Below are 22614 nucleotides of genomic sequence, written 5' to 3' on the forward strand. Positions count from 1 at the left end.
TAAAGATACTTCGTATCAAATTTAATTGTATCTTCCATCAACTACCTAACAAAATCATTCTTTGAATATTGTTAATCGATTTACAAATTTCTCAAATATTCTTGGACTAGAATTATGTATGCATATGTATATAAATATAAATAAAGTTTCAGCAACAATGTTTTGAAGTGTATAATGAAAAAAAGTAATAATATTAAAATTTTCTATATGAAAAACTTCTTCAAAATATTGTTGTATTTTATTAAATCAAAAAGTATTCGATTATACTACGTAAAAATTTGATTATTTTTACATCTAGATACATATTTATGAGAAAAATGCTAAAAAATAAATTTAGCCAATTTTAAAACCATTATCAAACCAAAAAATACTTGAGACCAACTTTAGATCATTCTTCTCGAATCTTTGTGTTTTTAATATTATCATTTCAATAAATATACACAAATATCGTAATAGATTACTTAAAATTAAAAATTAAAATATATCAATTGTTCTGTTTATAATTTTCAGATTTAGTGTTGGATATAAAATCAGAATCTTCACAAAAACGGCCACTCTACGAAAAAGTTCCTACTATAACAACTTCAGATGTACCTTCAAAACCAAATATAACTCTGTCAGAAGAAAATGAAGATAATGAAGATGAAGAGGATGAAAATTATGATGAGAATGACGATATTACAATTCCAACAAAAACTGATTCTCCTATTCAATCAAATTTAGAAGAAGCATTAGGCGATAAAAACATTCATAATGATGAAAACGAAAGTAAATCTTCTTTTAAATCTATCACCAAACTGCCCGGATCTTTTACGACTCCGATATATGATTCTGATATAGATAATTCAACTCCATTGTCAGAAAATGATAATGAAAATTTAACAGAACTAAAAACCAGCACCAAGGTGTATAACAAAATTGATCTCACTACGTATGGAACAACCACCTCTGAAAATTATAAATTAACTACAAGAACTGAACCTCCGACGACCAAACATGCAGTTACCACCATGACATACTTAGATAGTTTATTTACCAATAAGAATAATAAAGAATATGAAGTCACTGAAAGTACCACTTTAAATTCCGATGATTATATCGAGTCTACCGATAGAGACGAAGAGTCGTCTAATTTTTTTGATTTAGAAGACTTTACCAAAGAAACGACTACTTTTAAAGTTGTCTTAACAACGGAGGCGACAACGCAAGTACCAATTGTTGAATCCAAAGATGTGATAACGACAATCAAAGAAGAATATGATGATATAACTACTTCTACCAGCGACGCTACAAGTAAAGATAATGATTTTTTGGATGAAGATGATACAACGACCAATACATTCACAACATCGACGGAGTCGAACAATGTGTATTATTCAACGATGAATACTAAAAATACGATTCATGATATAGAAACAGCATCAACTTTATACTACAGCTCTACCATTGCTAAAACAGATTCGACAACTTCGTTCACTACAGAAAGTATAGCGCCGTTTACAATAAACCCAACAGTAGAATCAATACCTTCTACAACGCCGATATCTTATGATCCTGAGGAAAATTTAGACTCACGTGAACCAAAAAAGACTAGTGGTTTAGACGAAGATGATAAAATTGTCAGTACTTTAGGATTGCCGGAGCAAGATACCACTACCATTAAACTTCAAACCAAAGAAGCTGAAGTTCCAACAAGACAGATTGATAATTTAGATGATTTTTCTGATTTTAACAGTTTTGATATTACAACTAGAATATATATTCCAAATGAATCTCCAAGGACTGTTACGAATATTGAAGTTATTGAACCTGATACAACTGATGTGAACTCACGCAATGAAGAACAGTATCCTTACGACTCAACTTTGGCAAATAATGGAGATATTGTGGGCGGTTTTGAAGACGATGGATCGGGAGCGATAGCAGCAATCACCATTAGTGTAATCGGTGTGATTGCTTTACTCTTACTTATTGGGCTACTGGTAAATATGTTATTTTATTGTTATTATATGATAGTGGTTCCCAAACATTTTCACTTATTTTTACATATTCATAAATTTTGGGTACCATTGATGTGATTGTATAATATAATGAATATTTTTTTATAGTTGGTAGCTAGAGGAAGGAGGCGTAGTGGTGGATACGGACAAAGATGTACTCCAGTATCATTAGACTCTTACAGTTTAGATAACGTATCTGTTGGAGGTTCTACGAGAAGAAAAGGAATGAGAAGACCTTCTAAAAGATCATATGGTAATCCAGCATATGATGAATCGGTAACTAGAATTTTATATTTAAACATCTGTACTAAGTGGTTATACAATATTAATGATAATTTTAGGGTGCAACTTCTCATCCGATGCAATTTGCTGCCTTGACGAATTTTGCTTTAGATCAAGAATCTGTTATAAATGAATTTAACGAAATTCCTGCTGTTACGGTGAGAGCAGATGAAGTGCCACAAGGATGTGAATCAAAGAACAGATATGCAAACGTGGTGCCACTTCCTGAAACTAGGGTAACGCTTAAACTTGTATCAGGAGATGAAACATCTGATTATATAAATGCAAATTTTGTTCGAGTACGTTTTTTTATTTTATATAAACAAATATGTATGCAATGTTTAAAGCATTTTATTTATTTCAGGGACCGAAGAGTATGAAAAATTATTATATTGCTTGCCAAGCACCATTACCTACGACAGTAAATGATTTCTGGAGAATGATTTGGGAGCAGAATTCTAGAGTTATATTAATGCTTACGGAATTAATGGAAAATGGAGTTGTAAGTTGCATTTAGATTTTTATAATTGCTATTGTTTTTTTATTACTTATTCATCATTCTTCCGGTTCACTTACATAAAAGCAGTGTCTGATAATATTTCATCCTTTCAGCATATCTGTAGTCTGTTAGAACTCAATTTTCACTAATTTGATATGCTGACTTCGTGCTTTTTTTAAATACATTTATTTCAATAATATAAATAATTAAAATAAACAATTCCGAAGTCAGCTGGTGTGGTACATACTCTTAGGAACTGTAGGATTTATCCATTATTTTATTTATTTATTATTTTATTTGAGAGCATCTACTGTACTTGTACACTTGTAGCAAACATATATCACCATACTGAACCATAATTTTTTATTATTTAAAAAATCAATAACATAGCCCTTTGATGCATGCTGCAAAGGGGGCGGAAATTTTAAGCTACTACTGTCCCTTTCTGATTCGTATGGTCATTGTAATACAATTATTAATTTACAAAACAATAGATGCCCACGTGCAAATTACGAAGGTAGCTTGATTGTTTCAATACCACTTTATGGCTTTGTTAGCTATAAAACTGTGCCCTTCTCACTTTTATAGTGACGGTGTAATAAACATAATCGCGTGTTTCTTTTGAGGACTCAAAATAGTCATAAAATAAACCTAATACTGTTATTCATGCATACTATTATTAAAACTGCAATATTAAATATATTACTACTGTCAATTTAAATAATATGTATTTGTAATTTTTAGGAAAAGTGTGTCGAATACATTCCATCGTCTGAAGTATCCGATAATAAGAGACTGTTTGGAGATTTCCAAGTCACGTTGACCAAAAGAGAAGTACGCGAAAAGTATGCGATATCCGTCATTCAATTAAAATCGTTGAGCACAAATGTTTGGAGGGAAGTGACCCACATGTGGTACTTCTGGCCGGCCAAAGGAGTACCCGACGAGTGCCACTCAATAATAGCTTTTCTAATTGAAGCCCGCAGCTATTTAAAAGCATCACAGATCGCAAAAGAGTTCGATGAGAATGGTCATGAGATTTTATCAAATCAGAACGGTTCAATACAGCAAACCAATGTAACGATTGATCAAGACGACAATTCAAACGGCGAGAACGAGGTAAACGTATACAGCGTTCAGAAGGCTGAACATAAGATTAAAAACGGCGGAACTAAGGCAGTTTTAAGCGATTCTGCCGAAGGAAGGAAGAAGGGTGGTCCTTTAATTGTACACTGTAGCCCTGGAACGGGTCGCACCGGGACACTAGTTGCATGTGATATCGGTATTAGAGATTTTGAAATGTCCAGAACTGTAGACGTACCAAAGACTGTATATAAGATTAGAAGAGATAGAGCAAACGCTGTCCAAACGAAAGATCAATATATATATATTTATAAGGTAATGCATTATAAAATAACGAAATATTTTATCATACGTATTTTATGTTCAATAACTCATTGTATTTATTTACAGGTTCTCAGCGAGTATGCAACAAAACTTACTGGTGGGATATTAGATTCAATTTAGTTAATTATTTTTGATAATTAATATTCATGACATTAAATGTAAGACTCATTCCGTAAATTAATAAACCACAGGGAAAGTGACTGAACCATTTGATAAACATTATTTATATGAAATATATTGATTAATTTTAAAAATTATATACAGTGATTTAACTATTATTATAAGTGATATATTGTTAAGATTGTTATATTATATTATAATTATTATTTTTATTTTATATTGGAAAAACTAAATAAAATGTTATATATTAAGTGAATTAATTTTATTTTTACACAGTTCTTGAGCCATTAAATAAAATCGACACATTCAAATAAAAATTATGTACTGTATTAAAACAACGAGTTAAGCAATATTGTTTATTAAAACAAACATACAATAAAATTAACAATTTTTATAAAAGTTGTAGTCTATTTATAACTTGAAAAATCTCTAAACATATGTAATTTACATATATTAAATCTACAAAGGCTGCATTGTATTCGTCTATATATCTTCTTCTTCCGATGGTTTCATTAATTCTGTCGGTGGCGCAGTGAGAGTAAATATCACAGGTAACTGACCTAGAGCTGAATTTCCATTGTTTTCAAGCAGACGAATCCACGAAAGCAGAGAATCTCTCGATGAAGTACCTGAAAACAAAATTAAAATTAGCCATCATAAGACACAGATTACATATAAAAATAAACAAATCGAACCTGTAGCGCAAACTGCTAATATAGTGCCATCGTCTTGTTCATGCACCGACTCAGGTAAAACAGGAAGATCAGTTTTTCCGAAAACACTAGGCACCTCCATCTTAGTTATATCTAAAATATGGTTTATATTAAACATATTTATATTAACAAATCAAATAAATTATTTATTAGTAATTACCATCCAGATCTTGTTCTGGTATATTCCTTTTTCTATATGTGCTCGTTAGGATAAAGTATGAGACGACACAATCACGCAGTCTCACTTGATAAGCGCCTCGTACAATTAATGGTTCGATGGCTTCTTCTCCTTTCAAATATTTGAGTTCCTCATTTAGAAGATGTATTTGTGCCGGCGATTGCGCTGATACTATCCATGTATGATCGATTGATGCTTCAACGGCTTTCGTCTGAAATTTAATGCTTTGGTTTATCATCATTGTCTATTTTAATATTGTATAAAGTAGGATTGACTATATAGTTATTAGTGAGACCAAGCAAATAACGAAATAAAGTGCACGTTTTTATAGATAACCATATCCTAAAAAGATAATATCAGGTGGAGAAACTTATAGAAAGTAGTTTAAAATAAATGAAAAAAAAGGTCTGGCGGGCCATATACCTGCCCTATAACTGTACGCATTCATTGTAAGTCGAGTCGATAATTATTTGTTAATTTAATGAAACATTACAGAACAAATCTAATAATAAATTTTCATTTTAGTACAAAATATATGTATACCGCATGTATGGGGATAAGGAGACATACTTTCGTATGTACGTAATAATTAATAAATAATAATGTTTTTATTGGCTAATCATTTTAATCGTCATTACGCTCTGACACATATCTCGTGAATTTTTATTCTTTGTAAATTTCTCACAATTTACTTATATTTTGTATACCTAATTCTTAAAATATTCATTACTTGATTTTCTCCAAGTATTTTTGCGCTCTTATGACGCTCTTATTCTCTCTTTTGTCAAAAGCTCATATGACTGTCTGCGCATCTGACATACGCTTTTCGTTACAGCGCTACTTTGGTAAGCGCTCTTATGACACAGTGCTTATAATGCAGCGCTCATTTGACGCACGCTCTTTTGACCGGCTGCCAAACAATTGCTATCTTGCTATAATTACTTGCAATTTACTCTGCCGAAACAGAAAAACAATATTAATTTTGGTCAGTCTTTTATAATAAGTAGTGGTGAATTTTGGTTGAGAATTAATTAATGTAAGTTAAAGTCCAGGGCACCTATAATTTTTTTTAAATTTCTTATATTTAAAATATAAAACTATTTTTTCTACACGCGAAAATTACTACATAAAGAAATATTCTAATTAAATAAATACCTCAAACACAGTAATCTTCATATTATTATCGACGCTCGTAATTCTTTCAATAGCAAGTTTTGCAATCTCCAAAATGTCAGTGGGCATTTTTTTAGGTAACCTCCAAGGACTTAAGTTTTTAAATTTAGGCATCCAATACATCATGCGCCAATATTTACGTAGGGGATATCCTCTTTTTCCGTATACGTTCAATAAAATAGTTTCCATTTCACTATCGGGCATTACACCTACAATTCAAAAATTCTTGATTAAAATATCATCGATATAACATTAAGAACATAAATCTCACTGTTGTCCTCCATCTTCTCGAGCAAATCTACTGCACACTTTTGCTGCTTTGGATAATGCATGTATTCCGCTTGCAATAAGTTGGTCGGTACAAAACGTCCCTTGGGTAAAACTTCCAATAAACTTTTGTACACTTCCAAATCTTTATTCACGCCGTACTCATCCATGTAACGCAGAGCGGCGTATATGAATTCGACGTGACCTCGTTTTAGATTATCTTGCTTTTCGAACAACTTGATCATTTCCATGTAAGTATTTTTATTCTTATCCTTCACGTCAGAAAATAGGTCGTGAACGACCAGCTGTTTTTCTTCGTGGATGTTTCGAAAGATAAACGGACGTATAAATACTGATCGAGGTCGAAGAAAAGAATACATGAGACGACATGACATTTTCAAAATATGATCTCCCATTTTTTCTACTTATAAATATATATTTTTATAAGTAACGCTTTCAGATAATTTCTTTTTCATATTCCTATTTATATATATTGATATGTTGTACTACTTATAATTCATTATAAATCGTAAATCGGCAGTTTCAATTATCAATTGAATAACAATGCGATTTGACAGTTTGAGGTTAACTTAATATTGCCATAAGCAAAATAAAACTAAAATAAAAATTCATTATAATTCTGAATACTAGATACTAATCTAATACATGTACAGGATGGCAAATATTATTAATGTATTTTTATATGCCTAATTATTGCAATAAAAACAAAATTTCAAATAAAATTTATTGTTGTATGAGATATTAACTGTCGGGAGAATTCTAATCGAGCGTAGAATGAGACCATGCAATACCTTTTTGTCATTGTTTATGCACGCACATAAACACATTTCCTACTCAGACTCGATGTCGTCAAGCACACGTGGTTTCTCAAACATTTGCAATAAAATACAATATATTTTTTTACATTTTTCATTACAAATAATAATATTAAAAAATAAATAATAAATAACATATCTATTAAAATTTTACCTAAATTACTTAAAATACATCTGTAAATATATAATATACAAAAATAAGTAAATAGGCATTGAAAACCATAATATCAATAAGCTCCATAAATATTCTGAATGGCCACCGCCTTGTCGCCTGTACGCAAGAATATTCACAAGTCATTTTGTCTGCTAGATCAACTCCGCATTTTGTTAAAAAATATAAATTAATCACTGGTGGTCGTTTGTTTTTGCTGCCTTCACTATCTATGTTAAAAACTTTTGTACTGAGCAACAGAATCGTGTGATTTTTTAAATCATAAGACGCCAAGCACATGTTATAAGCAAAACCAAACAAACAAACAGCTTTTACAACTTATTCATTAAGAACTCATTTGATATTTTGGACTTGTTGATCCGCAATGTACCGGTAAGAAATAAATTGTTTTGTAATAGACATTAAGCTAAAGGAATAGATGTAAAAAAATTGTGACAATATTTCTCTTGGTACTGTTATATACTACCATATGAAGGCGAATATAGAGGACGTGAGCTCCAAACATCTCCCGCCTTCGATATATAAAAAGTTTCCTGTGATATATATATATATATATTTAGCATATTTTTTATCATAACAAAAGGCTACTTACATTATACAGATGCTCTGTATTTCATTACACTCCGATAAATTTGACATATTGGATATTAACTATAAATAAGGAAAATGTATTATTACTGCTTTTATAATAAATAATAATTTCAAATGTAAATGTGAAAAGTACTTACTTCGTAATTATAATAATCTTTGTCTGATTCCGATTTAAACATTTTAATTACGTCTTCGTTATCTGAGAGAAATTTTACAACTTAAAATTCGAGATCCGGCCATCGATATAAATATTTTTTAAGCCAAAGTTAGTTTATATTAAAATTATTTAACGAAGTAAAAATATGAAGTATACTTGTTAAGTCAAAAAATAATTGAGAAGCGCAAAAATACTGAATAAATACGTGACGTAAATCTCTCGACGACAGGCAAACAAATACTGATGCACGTTTGAAACGCCATCTGATGTGTGCGTCAGAGCGAGTTAAAGCGTGAGGCATCTTGCCCTAACTCTCTCCCTCTGTCATTCGCACTTGTGCATCTCGTTAGCACACGTAAAAGCGAGTGCGTGCGAGAGAAAATCGGATATACTCACCCATCACTCTCTTGCAAAATTTTCTGACAAAACGGTGTAACATGGGCGCGTGAAAGTTAAATACGTATATTAACCACTCGTTAAAGTATGATGAAATAGAAAAATTAAAATAATAAAAAATTGTCGCGGGAGAATCAAAAATTAGCTAGCGGGTGCCATGGTACCCGCAGGCACGGGGTTGGGTTGCACGTAAGCATTGCGCGCTTCTATTTTCCATTCGTTGTAAAAGTTATGTACAAGAAAATGTACATAAATAATATTTTCAGGCGGAGAAACGTACAGTAGTGCAATGGAATCAGGGCTGCTGAGAGAAAAATCGGACCTCAGTGCTTATTGTTGTTGCGGCTCCCCTACTCTGCTAGTCAAACTTTAAGTGACATCTAAAATTTAATATTTTAATACTCAAAGCTCGCACAATTATGCGTTCATAATTATGTGTTCTTGTATACAGGAATATAAAAAGCAAAAAATATCAATAAAAAGTATATCATAGTTTTTCTACTGTGACTTAGACTAAGGAAATATATATTTTATTCATATAAACATTAAACATATATCAACCGATTGTCCAAATTTCGAATAAAATTTTCGAAATTTTTCTGCTTTATAAAAAATGGTCCTGGCACAGGTTATCTACTACAGCTGATCCTCTTCTCTGAATTAAACTGGTCCTATACCTAATATATACATATATATTTGGCGTCGGGAGGTGACGGGTAGTAATTATACACAAATTGAGTCACTGCAGTAGTATTTTATTGAATATAATTAGGGTGAACGAGGCAGCAGACCGGACTCCCAACCGGCCATTGCGGTTCCGCCAAAGTCGCCAAGAGAATGTGTCCGTCACGCTAGTGTGTTGCCATGTTTGGGCCTTAATAAAACCTAAATAAATACATATATAAATGGGTCCCCACATGTACATGTGATATCGCTCAATTCGATAATACAGCTATATTCCTAACAAGAAAAATAATAAAAAACTCTACTATATAATTGCAATGCGTTATTAAAAAGCCAACAAGTGTTCGGATACATTTTCTCGTTCTATGATTTATGCGGGTTTATAGCTTTTAGTTTAGCTTCGCTTGTTAGCCTCGAGTATCAAACTGGCGAGTCATCTATTGGCGGACGCGAAAAACATTACCGGCTTGTCTACGGTTGTCGCCCTGCGCGTGAGTCAGTCGGCCGCCGGAGCTCGCCGGAGCCGGTTTCGCTTGCCGCTCTCCGTTTCGCACGTCCGCCTTCGCACGCCCATCTCTCGGACTCGTGAGTCGCTTCGCCTCGCCCTTTCGTTATCGCACATCTCCGTCCGCGCACATCGCTATCGCGTTTTTCTGCCGTTTCGTTCGCCGGTCGCGTCCTTTGACAGGTGCTTTTGTTTTGCACGCGTCGGACGCGAAACACTACACCGCGCCCATTCGCTCCCGTACTCGAAACTCGAACTACGAAAGTCTCTCTCGTTGCAGGTCCGTCGCCATGTTAAAGTTTATAAGAGGAAAGGGCCAGCAGACGTCCGCCGAGCGGCAAAAGCTCCAGCGGGATTTGTTCGCGTTTAGAAAAGTGAGTATGGAACATGTTTTATCTCATCGTCGCCGATACCGGTTTAATTGGTGCGAATTTTGCTTTTGCCGGTTTGGTGACAGTGCACCAAACCAGCTATTTTTCGACCATGATCTCTCTTATGATAATCAAAACAAATTTCACGACGAATAAAACTTGTAATTCCATTGTTTTTAATTTTGTATACATATGTCTAAAAATGTTTTTTTTCTTATTCACTCTCCTATTAAGTATACGAAAGGTATTTTTTCATGATATAATTCATCGGATTTAAGTGAAAATATTTATTTATTTAATTAAAAATACCAATATGATAATTTCTTCAAATAATAATAATAAATATTATATTTAACAATTATAATATGTACATACACTACAAGACAAAAGTTTGGAACCAAATAAATTTTTGAATCTGGTTATTATTTTTCCAATTTTTTTTATTATTAATCTTCAGTTGTAACATTACATGCGTTACAACGGGGTAATAATGCACACTTAAAAGTAAGTATTAGTACCCTTTCAATACATTTTCAATTTGCCACTTCTGATTTGTGGAGTGCAAAAGTCACCCCGATCTACAGTAAGGGCTATAAACCGTGTATCGAAAACCTTAAATCGGTTGCCATTCTTTTGTCGGCAAGCTTTAGTGGAACGTAACGCGGTTTTCGTCCGCGTCGTTTCACGGCCGCTAACTTTTTATGATTCTTGAATTTCCTCGATATTGAAAAGTAGTCTAACGACTTTCAAAAAGTACTCGACGAAGATCGTTATTAACTACTTCGAAAATTAAACAGTTTCGGTGTCTCGAGCGGGTAATTCTACGTTTAGCATGTTTTTCTGCGTTTTCCCTGCGTTGATAGTCTGTATGCATAGATTTATTACGTTAAAATCTAGAATCTTTTGAATAAAGAAAAGCTCCTGCTGGCATATAGGCATTTCTTATTTAGGTAATGTAAATTAAAAAAAAAAGTTATGATAAATACCTAAGCTCCAATGATTTGAGGAGCGGTATTTTATGGAGAATAATCGCTAGAGTGTAGAACGCCAGAAAGCGCTGCTGTTGTCATTGATGAAATTATTTTTAAAATAAAATAATGCGTATTTCATTTCCTACCTTGTGTGCGCTTAAATCGTAGATCTAGAATATTATCTGGGATATGAAAAATATTATTCTGCAGAATCTTATTATAAGATAAGGTAGCTAATCGGAATTTACAGATTATATGTCTAACTTGATAATTAGAAATGACAGTTGTTAACCGAATAGAGAGATATTAGTCGAATAACTGATAATCAAATTTCTGTGAAAACATGCATTGTATACATAACATATTTTGATAGTAGGTCTGACTGTACAGGATGATACAATTCGAGTTTCCTATGCTGACAGCATTGTAAATCAGACAGCTGTCAAAAATCTCGCATTTTCAAAGTGTCAAATGATAGTTTGTAACAACACATTTACGAAGTGGATCGCTTAACCACTGCTTAGCCATTTAAAATTGTTCAATTGTTCTACAGAAATAATAATTCTGTACAAACTGTGTATCAAAATTTACGGGAAAATTATGGTAAATTTCATCGCCTAAGCGAACAATTTGCAACTTAGTGAACAATTTTGAAAAGACTGGAAGCGTTGGAGATATAGTAAGATCCAAAATTGTCGATTCTCGTCATTCGCAGATTTTGGGCTTTTCTTATAGCTCACCTACACCCGTGTAAAATTCAGATAACACACGAACTGAAGCTCAGAGATCATGGACAGCGAAAAATATGATGATGCTGATTTTTCAAAGAAAATCATTTACACCTCTCTGGGTATGTTAATAAGCAAAATTGCCGCATACTGGGCGAAGAAAATCCTCACGTGATTCACGAGAGACCATTACATGCCCAAAAATTGACTGGTGCGCTTTGAGGTCAGGCGGCGTCATTGGGCCTCACTTTTTGAAAACGATAAAGTCGGACTGTAACAGTCAATGGTGAGCGTTATAGGCGCATGATAACTGCTTATTTTTGCATGAAATCGAAGATATTGCTGTGGAAGACATGTGGTTCCAACAAGACGGCGCAACTTGTCACATATCGAGTGCTTTTGTGTGAAAATATCTCAGGACGCATTGTTACACGTTTTGGTGAAGTCAACAACCGTCAAGATCATGCGATTTAATTGGATTTTTTTGTGGGATTAAGCTAAGAGTCGTGTTTACGCCGACAAACCCGGAAGGTTGGAGCACTTAAAAACCAACATATGCCAAGTTATAGCCGAGATACTGCACGAAATGTATGAAAAATTCATTGAAAATTACATTGAACAGATCGGCTGCTGTAAAAAGTCCAAAGGCGGCCATTCAAATGTTCGATTAATAAAAATATCTTAATTTTTTTTAAATAAAAGTTCGGAAACACTTTATTATACACACATATAGCGATGATGTATAAATTACGAATTTACAGGAGGCTATCGTTAGATTTCCAACTATTATAGAACAGGCTCTTAAACTTATTGTTATCGTGACCCACTTTGAAACATTTAATTTCCCCTTGATCGAAGTGTGTGTGAAAGATGACAATAATATGCACACTAACATGCACTTGAATTCAGTTTCTACACTACTATTCCAGAGTTTCAGAAATAGTTGATGTGATATTAAAAAAAATCCAACCATTTTTAGAGCCTACATAAATTGAAAATTGTATTCATAAATATGAATTGATCTGTTAAAAATGAGAAAATAAATTGTTACAATTTCAAACACTAGTGTTTAAAATCACATGTGTTCAATGCCGTAGCAACCACTGCCATAGTTTTGATATGCTCAAATTTCTCAGCAGCATTATATAGCTACAAACCTTGAGGGTTAGTTAGTGCTTCGCGTGGATTTACGGGATTTAGCATACTGAACGTGCTGCAACTGGTATAATTTCTTCGCCGACTTTTACATTGTTTGTCGAAAATATTGCTCGTTTTTGAAGCCAATAGTTGATCATTATTTACTTACTTGTAGGTACATATTCATTATATCTGATTTCCCTAGTTGGTAATGATATACTCCGTTGTAACGCATTGGGCTTACGCCTGTCATGTTACAACAGAAAATTTGAAAATGATTAAATAAATATGTACTTTATTCGATTAGTTTTGAATTCGCGTTGATGTAAACATCGATAATGTAATTAAAACTTGAAAACGATAACAAGATTAATGTAACGACTGTGATGTAACATATTTAATTGTGTTTTTTTATTTACGTTATTGTGCGAGAAAGAGTAAGAAATGTTTCTTTACTTCAACACGAAGCCATAGATATAACTTCAGTGAGTGCCATACGTAAAATTGTGTTTATGTGAATTGATTCTACAATATATCATAATAGGCTATTGTTACTTTAGATCCTAAAAAATAAAAAAAATATTGATTCGTAAATATCTTAATGAAAACGACATTGAAGTAAAGCTGTGATTCTATTTTCAAATAGTATCTAATGTTATTGGCGTACATAGTGAATTTTTTAAGAAGCCTTATCTGGTTCGTTTCCTTGGTTTATTAATAACAGGTGACGTTTAGTTTAATCTCAATTTGTATAGTAGCATCGATGAAAATAAATCAGCCACGATTAAGGAATGCGTCAAAAGCTCCTTGACCCTAATTGACTCCTTTTACCAATAATTTATTATTTTAAAACTATATCAATTATGTGCGAGTATGTAATATGATGAGTTTATGTATCATTAACTTATTTACTTGTACATATATATTGTGCAATAATATTTTGTATTATAAATGAGCATTTTAAAAATATTTATAAAACATTTAATCCGTATATTTTAAAATTAGCCATTCTATGTCTAACCGGTCAAGACAGTGTAATCTTAGCATAATTTAACTTGTCACTCCATCATGTTTACTTTTTCCTCTTAATCATGTCTCCTTTGTTTCTGCTACTAGATTATGAGTTTTAATATATTTTTTTAATAGTAAATTAAATTATATATAATCAAATCTAAAACTGTGATCCAATACTATTTAGCAATAATGTTCTCGATTCTCAATGATATTACACAGTCGTCCTCGATGCAAATCTAATTGATCCGTTGCACAAGTTGAAGGTCTCCGAATATATTTAATTTGAATTTGTCCGGATCATCACGTAGCGTCTGAGGAACCGGTAATGCAAATCCTCTTCAAAGATCGGCATGTGTAATAATTATTGAAACAGTATTTTTAAGCTCTACGGGCGAAAGTGACCCCAGAAGAGTATCAATTACGGCGATTTGTGTTCGAAGCCTCTCAACGCCCTAAGTAGTTTCGTTTGTTCCATTTCCATTCGAATGTAATAATAGAAGGCGACAGAATTATAGTCGTCGCAATTCAGCATTGTGCACGATATATCTGTAAAACTGATTACTTTTTCAATTCACTTTTAAAGTCATGCCTTATTTATTCTTTCCCGGAAAGTGCTGTTTTATTTTTATCATACGTTCAATAAAACGCGCCTTAGGTTTACGATCGGTCGCTCATTGACTCTTTTATGGCGTATGTTTGTATCATAAATGCGAACGACCGACAGTACTCTTATACAACCTCTAATCCCGAGCAGGATTTGTGGGATGATACGTGAAAGGGGCGTGGCTGTGGTTTTCGCGCCGTTTTGCATCGATTTTTGACACCACATATGTCATAGCCAGGCTACCAAACTACATCCAACACGTTTTATCTTATACTCGATTCGCGTTAAGACAGTCAGTTCGAGAACTATCCATTTCATCATTATTCATAATTGAGAAACAGATGGCCGATTAATTGATAAATATAGTAATGATTTTAATTTCTATAAATTTGCTCAAAATATAAACAGGATTGTAAACCATTTCTCGTTTATGAATAATGATGAAATGGATAGCACTCGAACTGACTGTGTTAACACAAATAGAGTAGCGTTCATATTAAGATTTTAATATCAATATTACGACTTACAGTAAATGAGAATCAAATAAAGCACATCTAAACTGAATTTTGGGCAATAGGAGAGCGCAAAAAACAATTATCTCCTCACAGAAGTCAAAAATCCACGTCAAAAGCAATAAAATCGTGCTGTCGCCGTCGCAGTGGGAACGCTCGTTACCGAGCGTTCCCACTACGACGGCGCCAACACGATTTTATTGCTTTTGACGTGAATTTTTGACTTCTGAGAAGTGATAATTGCTTTTGCGCTCTCCTATTGACCAAAATTCGGTTTGAATATACTTTGACCAACACTCTAGTGTCGGTAAATCGTAATAATATTTTTAAAATATAGTGTAATACAGAATTGCAGACAAAATATTGAGAAATATGCGAGATGCGACATATGTCTGACCTTCTTCCGCTTAAGTTCTAAAACTATAATTACTTTTAAAACTTTTATTAGGCTAGGTTTGCGTTGGAACAGCAAACGTGCGTTTAGCAACTGTCAAATTGAGTTTCATAGACATTTTAGAACAGCATATAATGTCACTAGCGGCTATCAGTTAAATTATATTTTCGCATCTCTTCCTCAATTATGAATAATGTTGAAATGAATAGAGAATAGTGTCACTTTCTGTACTATCTGAACTCGAAAAGCACACGAAATCTTAGTGGGGGATTTCTATTCTGTTGGATTAAAAAAAATATTTTTGTTTTTAAGAATTATTTCAACCTGAATTTACATGAAATTGATTGCATTATTATCTCTCCATCCTTGCTCTTTTATTTTTGAGGGTCGTGATCTCTCTTCTTGCTATCATATTTTTAATATTCTTCATATTGATTCTGAAATAGCATGTGTAATGTTGCTATATTTAAACCAATACCAACCTAATGGTACAATTGTCTCCACAAGTATAACATTAAAAATAGCGTATCTAAATTATTATGAACCTGGGAATTGGATACTGCTATAATACCGGAATTTTCAATACCGGTATTACCGAGAGACAATTTTCAATACCGGTATTATACGGTATTGACATTATTATTAAAATTTTAATTTTAATATGGTAATAAAAAAACGAAAAAATAATCCTTGTCAATCTTGCATGCTTAGCACCATATTTAATGATTAGCAAAACACAAATATTCGAATACCCCTTTCGATGTTAACTGCGATCCAGCATGGCTGATTATGTTTTGTAGAAATTTGTATATTTTTTTGTTTAATTGTGAATTGTTTTTTTAATACATTAAAACTATACCTAATTGTTATAGTGTGCTTAGTGTTTAGTAGCTGTGTTATATTGTTGAATGTTGATGCATGTTTGCGAGTTTTGCGAAAAAATCCAATGATTATATTTTTATTTTTGTAAAATATAATTAACAAGTAGATCAAATTTCGACCCAAGTTGCCGACGTTTATGAACAATTATTCGTCTGTTTATCAAAAAATAAGAATGTAATAATAATAATAATATAAATAATATAATTTTTATATCAGGGGCCAGATCACCGCCAATTTTTGCCAATAAAATATATTCCTATATTACTGATTTGTAGTCAGTTACAATTATCCGAAAGCATCTCATGAAAAAAAATCTGTTTAATTGCGACATATTTTATTCTAAAAACAAATTTATGTGATTGATGATTGTATTATTCATATCGTTTTAGTTATATAAATAATTGTTATTGGATGACGAATATTAAATCAATAAACGTAAAAATTTAAACTTTGTTATTGTATAGATTAGATAGAAAAACATTGGACGCGATAATGTTCAATAAAAAAGCATTACGAAATGTCTACCTTTAATCACAAAGTCATCATAATCCAATAGCACCCGATTACAAGCGAATTCGATTGTAAATCGGCGTTAATGCTCGCGTGTGTTCCATCATCCGAGAGTTATATTCGTTGACCCGGCAATAAGCCACTGGAACCGTGCCACGATGGTTAAAATTTATGAAAAAATCCAGTATTTATTCAGTCTCTCGTTTATGAACTTTTGCAGAGTTCGCGAGATCAAAAGCGCGATAATTCGTCAGAAAGCGCGAGATAATGGCGCGTTGCATAATGACGCAAAGCCATTGTGATGCAAAATAGTAACGTTGTTGCTATTTGTTGTACGGCCGCGAACTCGGCGCGTGTAGAATGGAGGAAGCCGGACAAATGTGACTCGTGCATCAGGCACTCTCGTAATAAGTCGTGGAAGTTGATGGGAACAAAACAAGGGATGGGGAATTGCTTTTGATCGCAGACTGGTGTTGGTTTGTTCCGGCGGAAATTGATTGCGCGGAAAATGTGTGGATGGAAATTTTATAATGGTTGCTTGGGGTAGGGCACTGATTGAATATATCGACGCGAATTAACACTTTTATGATGATACTATTCTAAAAAGCGGCGACTATCGTCAAAATTTGGATATCTTAAGCGTTGAAAGTAGCACAAGTAAATAAATACGTGAAACGTTTACGATGATACCAAAACCTCGAAAATGGTGTACAAATTTGAGTTAATATGAATTGTGATATCTTTATAGGTTGCAATAAATATCAGCTAAATATTTTTAATACTCAACAAATGGTAGAAATAACAATATTTTGGGGTAAAAATGTACCCCGCTCAGGGATGGGTAAGTTACAAGTAATTGATAAAATTATTTACTTGGAATAAATCTGTATGCTTAGCTTAGATACATAGTTTTTTATGATGTATTATCAGGAAGTAATTACTTAGAAGTAGATCATATCCAAAAATTAAAAGTCTGGACAAATGTCCTGATTACTTGACAAAACATTTGGGTAGTCTAACTTTTAGAAGCTTCGACTTAAAACTTTTGTCTAACAGCTCTACGTAGAAGGGTACATATTTTGAATACTAGTATAAAATAAAACGTAGCACACATTAATCATTTGTAAGAATTTCAAATATTGTTCTGGCAATCTATTATTTATGTTCTCAAGGATCTATGATGCGTTACAAATATTTAAATTGGTACATTCGTCGAAAGATTCCAAAACATCCAATCTGCTTATTGAACGCCGTACATTTAAAAATATAACGCGATTCGGTTATTTCTGGTCAAGAAAAAAATATATCATTTTTAAAAATAGCGCAAGACTAACAGAGCGTGCGTTCAATCATACCTTTGATCCTTAAAATTCCTTTGATACAAAGGATATTAATAAGCCAGAAACGGATTTTGTTCTTTATATTCAAAGGCATTATAACTCTCGAGAATCACCTGAATCAACACAACAGAATCTGAGGAGAAAAAAAGAAACGTGAATGTGTTGGTACTGTTGACTTTTGTTGTTTTCAATAACTTGTACTATAATATATATTTAACATTGTTCGGTGATGGCACCCGTTATCTATTTTACCTGTTCGAATCGGCGATAATGTCAGCGACTTCCTGACTTATCATGCCTTATCAGTCGCTACACGGCTCGTTATACAAATTGGTCCATTTCTTGTCGCGTTTGACGATGACATCATTGCCAATTTTCTACCGTGGCAAAGATGACACGTTTGCGTCATCCGCAGACACGCCCAACTGTCGTGTCGTACGGCTTATCAGTATAGGCTTATCGTGCACCCGCACTGCCCTTTAATTAATACGTCTATCGATAAAATGCAATCCCGCTAGCAACGTGATACCCACCCACGCCCTGGATATTTTTTATTAAATCGGCGCCCACTCTTTAGCCCTTCCGGTTTGGAATGCTCTATCCGTTCTGAGACGTTGCTAGCTCTAATTTGTTTATGTATTGTTTCGAGTCGCTTAATGTTCGATTATGAAAATCGTTGTATTGGTATATACCTTGTTGCGAAAGAGGGTTTTTGCAGTTTTTTTTATATAACTGTGATTAAAAAACTATTTAAATCACGGTGAATAAAGAAATGGTCACGCTAGCTAAAATATCACAATAGATTCCGTTCCCATCGACAGGAAAGACGCCGCTCTCGGTCGAACTCAAATTGTCGAAAAGCACGTGAAGGAATTCTAGTCTTTTTTTGGTTCTTAGACCAAACATCGTTTGTCACCCTTGAATTTATACCTATCGTTGATTTGTCTTTTTAAGTATGACATAACGAGAGCCTTATTATATAATACATTCAGGATTGCTCCGATTTAGCTATCCGTAAAGACCGCTGTTATACGAGGGATATACAAGCAAGCAAGTCTTTGGAAGACAATGAATCTTGAAATTATCATTACCGTTTCTATATGACAGGCGCTAACCTAAAGCGTTAAAATGAGAGTAACGATAAACACCTACGAGTATATGTAACTATACATTATAATAACGGTGATTCAATTCGAGTTTCCTATGTTGGGAGCACTGTAAATCAGACAGCTGTCAATAATCACGCGTGTTCAAAGTGTCAAATGTTAGTTTGCAACAACTCATTTACGATGGATCGCTGAACCACCGTTAAAATTCTTCAATTGTTCTACAGAAATAACGATTGTGTATCGAAATTTATGGGAATATTATGGTCAATTTCATCGTCCTACTGAGCGAACAATCGCAACATAGTGAAACAATTTGAACTTTGCGTTGAGCTGAGAATATTACTGCTGTAAGTGAAAGTGTGTTCGAAGACCCGAAATTGTCGATTCGTCGGCGTTCGCAGCTTTTGGGCTTTTCTTATGGCTCCCTTTGTCGCATTTTACACATGAACTTGCATCTACACCCGTATAAAATTCATATAACAATTAAAGCCCAGAGACCGTGGACAGCGAAGAATTAACGCAGATTGGGTGTTGGAGCAGCAGAAAGTTGATGCTGATTTTTCAAAGAAAATCTTCTTTGATTAGACACATTTTTATGCTAATAAGCAAAATCATCATGTAATTCACGAGAGACCATTAGATTCCCAAAAAAGTGATTGGTGTGCGCTGTGGTCAGGCGGCGTCTTTGAGCCTTATTTTTTGTAAACGATGAAGTTCGGACAAATTTTAATTAAAAAGTTTAATTTAAAAATTTGAAAATTTCTATCTATATATTATATAGATAAAAGTTTCTAGATTTTTTTGTAGAAGTGTCAGTCTTGAATTAATTTATCATTGTTTTTCTCCGAAAACAATTTAATTATTAGATCCATATCTTGATTTATTTTTTATTATCTTATCATGTCTTTCATCGATTAATTTATCAGCGTTAAGGCAAATGTACATTAAATTAATCACTTAAATAACGCAAGGTTCAATTCAACATAGCTAAACATCTTTATTTAGTGTGTAATATGCATACACTCAAACAAATTGGTTTTGGAAGATGTAATGTTTTTGTTTTATTTTTACATTTCACTCCCCCCTCTTTATTTCGCCGTCGCTATCTTTTCGGGCTCAGTCAATGAAGTCATAAAATTATCTCATATTTGTACTGCCCTAAAAACACGATTAAACGTCCGCTGTTACAATTGTTGTGCAATTGGTCGAAATTCGCTACGGCATGTGTCATTTTCGTGCATTTTCCGCGAAAGAGCGCATCATCAACGCTAACTATTTACCTTGTCTCTCTCTCTCGCACGCACTGTTCGCCCCAATCTATCTTTCTCTCGGTGCATCATTATCTATTTCATTTGTACGCGTAAGTGTGTGGTGGAAATATATATATTTTGCCGCTCGTATTCTCGTCGATTGTGTCACATTGCCGTCACGTTCTGGCATCATTGTGTTATAGTATTCCGGATTTTTTCCGTCTGTTTTATCTTCGCCGCAGCTATGTAGTCGATTTTGTATTGAATGTGGTTAAAATTGGGTTTCCATATATAGAAAGCGCAGCGCGTAAAAAATACACCGTGTGCGTACACACGTTTTTTAGCATAATGATTACCTGTCAATGTTTGATCGATCATAATTTGCCTGAAGATTTCTGGTCGTATACTTCACAATAATCCTTACTATATATTGAAATAATCGATTTAAAAATATTTTATTTGATATTCTAAAGTATGATTTTTATCAATACAGTATTCATTAGCAACTGTATTGTATAAAATTAACGGACGAGCATTGCTATATTATGTAGATATTATTTATTCATCTTGTAATTACGTTGTGTAAATTTGAGAATGTATATATTTTGCGTTGCATAATATTTAAAAAGAATCAGAATTTTTGGTGCTACTTATATTTATTAGATATTTCTACTAACCTGTATTTATAATAGTTCAATAGAGCCATTTCTGTTACTATGTTTGGCTTAGAAAGAGTATGCATATACAACCTCATATGCAACTATTATTAATTATTTATAACAAACTCCTAATATATTCACAGTGGAAAATATTACATAGTCTAGGAACATATATACTATGTTTGACCTAGTTCGAATTTAATTAATCATCATGATATTCATTCATGAGATTGGGAAATACTAGGAAATCTTATTCTGTGACGATCAATCGAAATTAAAATTATAAAGTTTACTAATTCACATTTCTCAAACACGATAGAAATTGAAAAACACTGGGATTAATATAGAATTCAAAACCCAGGATTTTTAAGTGTTAGTCACTGGTTTATATATTTGATAAAAACATGGAGAGAAGTTGAGATATCTGGGAGACGTATTTCTATTTTTCAGTGTCCTAGAGTGCAACTAAGCAACACGTGGCAATTAATACAGTGCACACTTATATGGGGTTGCTTATGTTTCGAGCAAGGCCCTAAAGAGTAACTATGAAAAAATTATTTTGATCGTTCAAAGTGCTTAGTGCATACAATTAATGTTGTGATTTTTCCTTACTTTGTTGCTATACTCGATATTATGTCATATTCCAGTAATTATTTTCTAAATTACATAAAAATATGTAGAAACTACAAAAATATGAAAAATAATGTTTGGTCTAATTATTTTATCACACCACATAATTTACCAGTGAAAATATAATTTAACTGCAGGTGCTAGTAAAATTATATGATTTCAACTTTTCCATGTGTAGTAATATATATATTTACATACTGATCAATATTTATTTTAAATTATTAATATATTATATTATTATTCTTTATTATTATATATGTCATTTCAGTGAAATCATTTCGGAATACATTGGATATATATATATATTTACCAGCAGAAATATGATTTATCTGGCAATTGCTAGTACTATGTTTTCAACTTTTCCATATATAATAATATAAACATTTACATATTTATTGTTACTTATTTACATGCTATGTATAAATGTGTATTTTTCAGTGAAGTTGTATTTTCACTAGTGAAGTCTAAATACATTTTCACTAGTAGATATATATTTCTACCATCGAAAATATAATTTAATTGT

At 32.9% G+C, this 22614-nt stretch overlaps 3 protein-coding genes across 5 annotated transcripts in view; 2 read left to right on the forward strand and 1 right to left on the reverse strand.

Annotated features, from left to right (window-relative positions):
* LOC148233943 (uncharacterized) overlaps positions 1–4336 on the forward strand; it is a 40611-nt gene extending 36275 nt beyond the window's left edge. Inside the window, exons 4-9 of the mRNA XM_088188681.1 lie at positions 511–1982; positions 2109–2276; positions 2342–2581; positions 2647–2784; positions 3526–4179; positions 4255–4336. Of these exons, the coding sequence (XP_088044807.1) occupies positions 511–1982; positions 2109–2276; positions 2342–2581; positions 2647–2784; positions 3526–4179; positions 4255–4308 (2726 nt within the window). The 3' untranslated portion in view covers positions 4309–4336. The remainder of the gene's footprint in view (positions 1–510; positions 1983–2108; positions 2277–2341; positions 2582–2646; positions 2785–3525; positions 4180–4254) is intronic.
* A 314-nt stretch (positions 4337–4650) lies between these two features.
* On the reverse strand, positions 4651–7257 carry ECSIT (evolutionarily conserved signaling intermediate in Toll pathway, mitochondrial). The gene is made up of 5 exons (XM_088188682.1): positions 6644–7257; positions 6355–6581; positions 5182–5410; positions 5004–5114; positions 4651–4937 (listed from the first exon to the last, which is right to left on the reverse strand). The coding sequence occupies exons 1-5, from the start codon at positions 7053–7055 to the stop codon at positions 4792–4794; spliced, it is 1125 nt and encodes a 374-aa protein (XP_088044808.1). The 5' UTR covers positions 7056–7257; the 3' UTR covers positions 4651–4791.
* A 2693-nt stretch (positions 7258–9950) lies between these two features.
* Positions 9951–22614, forward strand: part of l(2)gl (LLGL domain-containing protein l(2)gl) — a 30934-nt gene continuing 18270 nt past the window's right edge. For all 3 annotated transcript variants that reach the window (XM_088189039.1, XM_088189038.1, XM_088189040.1), the window contains exons 1-2: positions 9951–10060; positions 10261–10354. In XM_088189039.1, the coding sequence (XP_088045165.1) occupies positions 10271–10354 (84 nt within the window). In that variant the 5' untranslated portion in view covers positions 9951–10060; positions 10261–10270. The remainder of the gene's footprint in view (positions 10061–10260; positions 10355–22614) is intronic.

The sequence above is a fragment of the Plectrocnemia conspersa genome, unplaced genomic scaffold, assembly GCF_051122295.1.
Source record: "Plectrocnemia conspersa isolate PC_06_02 unplaced genomic scaffold, ASM5112229v1 ptg000007l, whole genome shotgun sequence".
Taxonomy (NCBI): domain Eukaryota; kingdom Metazoa; phylum Arthropoda; class Insecta; order Trichoptera; family Polycentropodidae; genus Plectrocnemia; species Plectrocnemia conspersa.

What these genes read in the sequence shown, in the direction of transcription:
- ECSIT (XM_088188682.1), bottom strand. Translation starts at nt 7,055, where the DNA reads ATGGGAGATCATATTTTGAAAATGTCATGTCGTCTCATGTATTCTTTT. An exon ending in ACCAGAACAAGATCTGGATG is followed by an intron (nt 5,115 to 5,181) that starts GTAATTACTAAT and finishes ACCATATTTTAG; the next exon opens with ATATAACTAAGATGGAGGTG. An exon ending in ATTAGCAGTTTGCGCTACAG is followed by an intron (nt 4,938 to 5,003) that starts GTTCGATTTGTT and finishes TTTTGTTTTCAG; the next exon opens with GTACTTCATCGAGAGATTCT.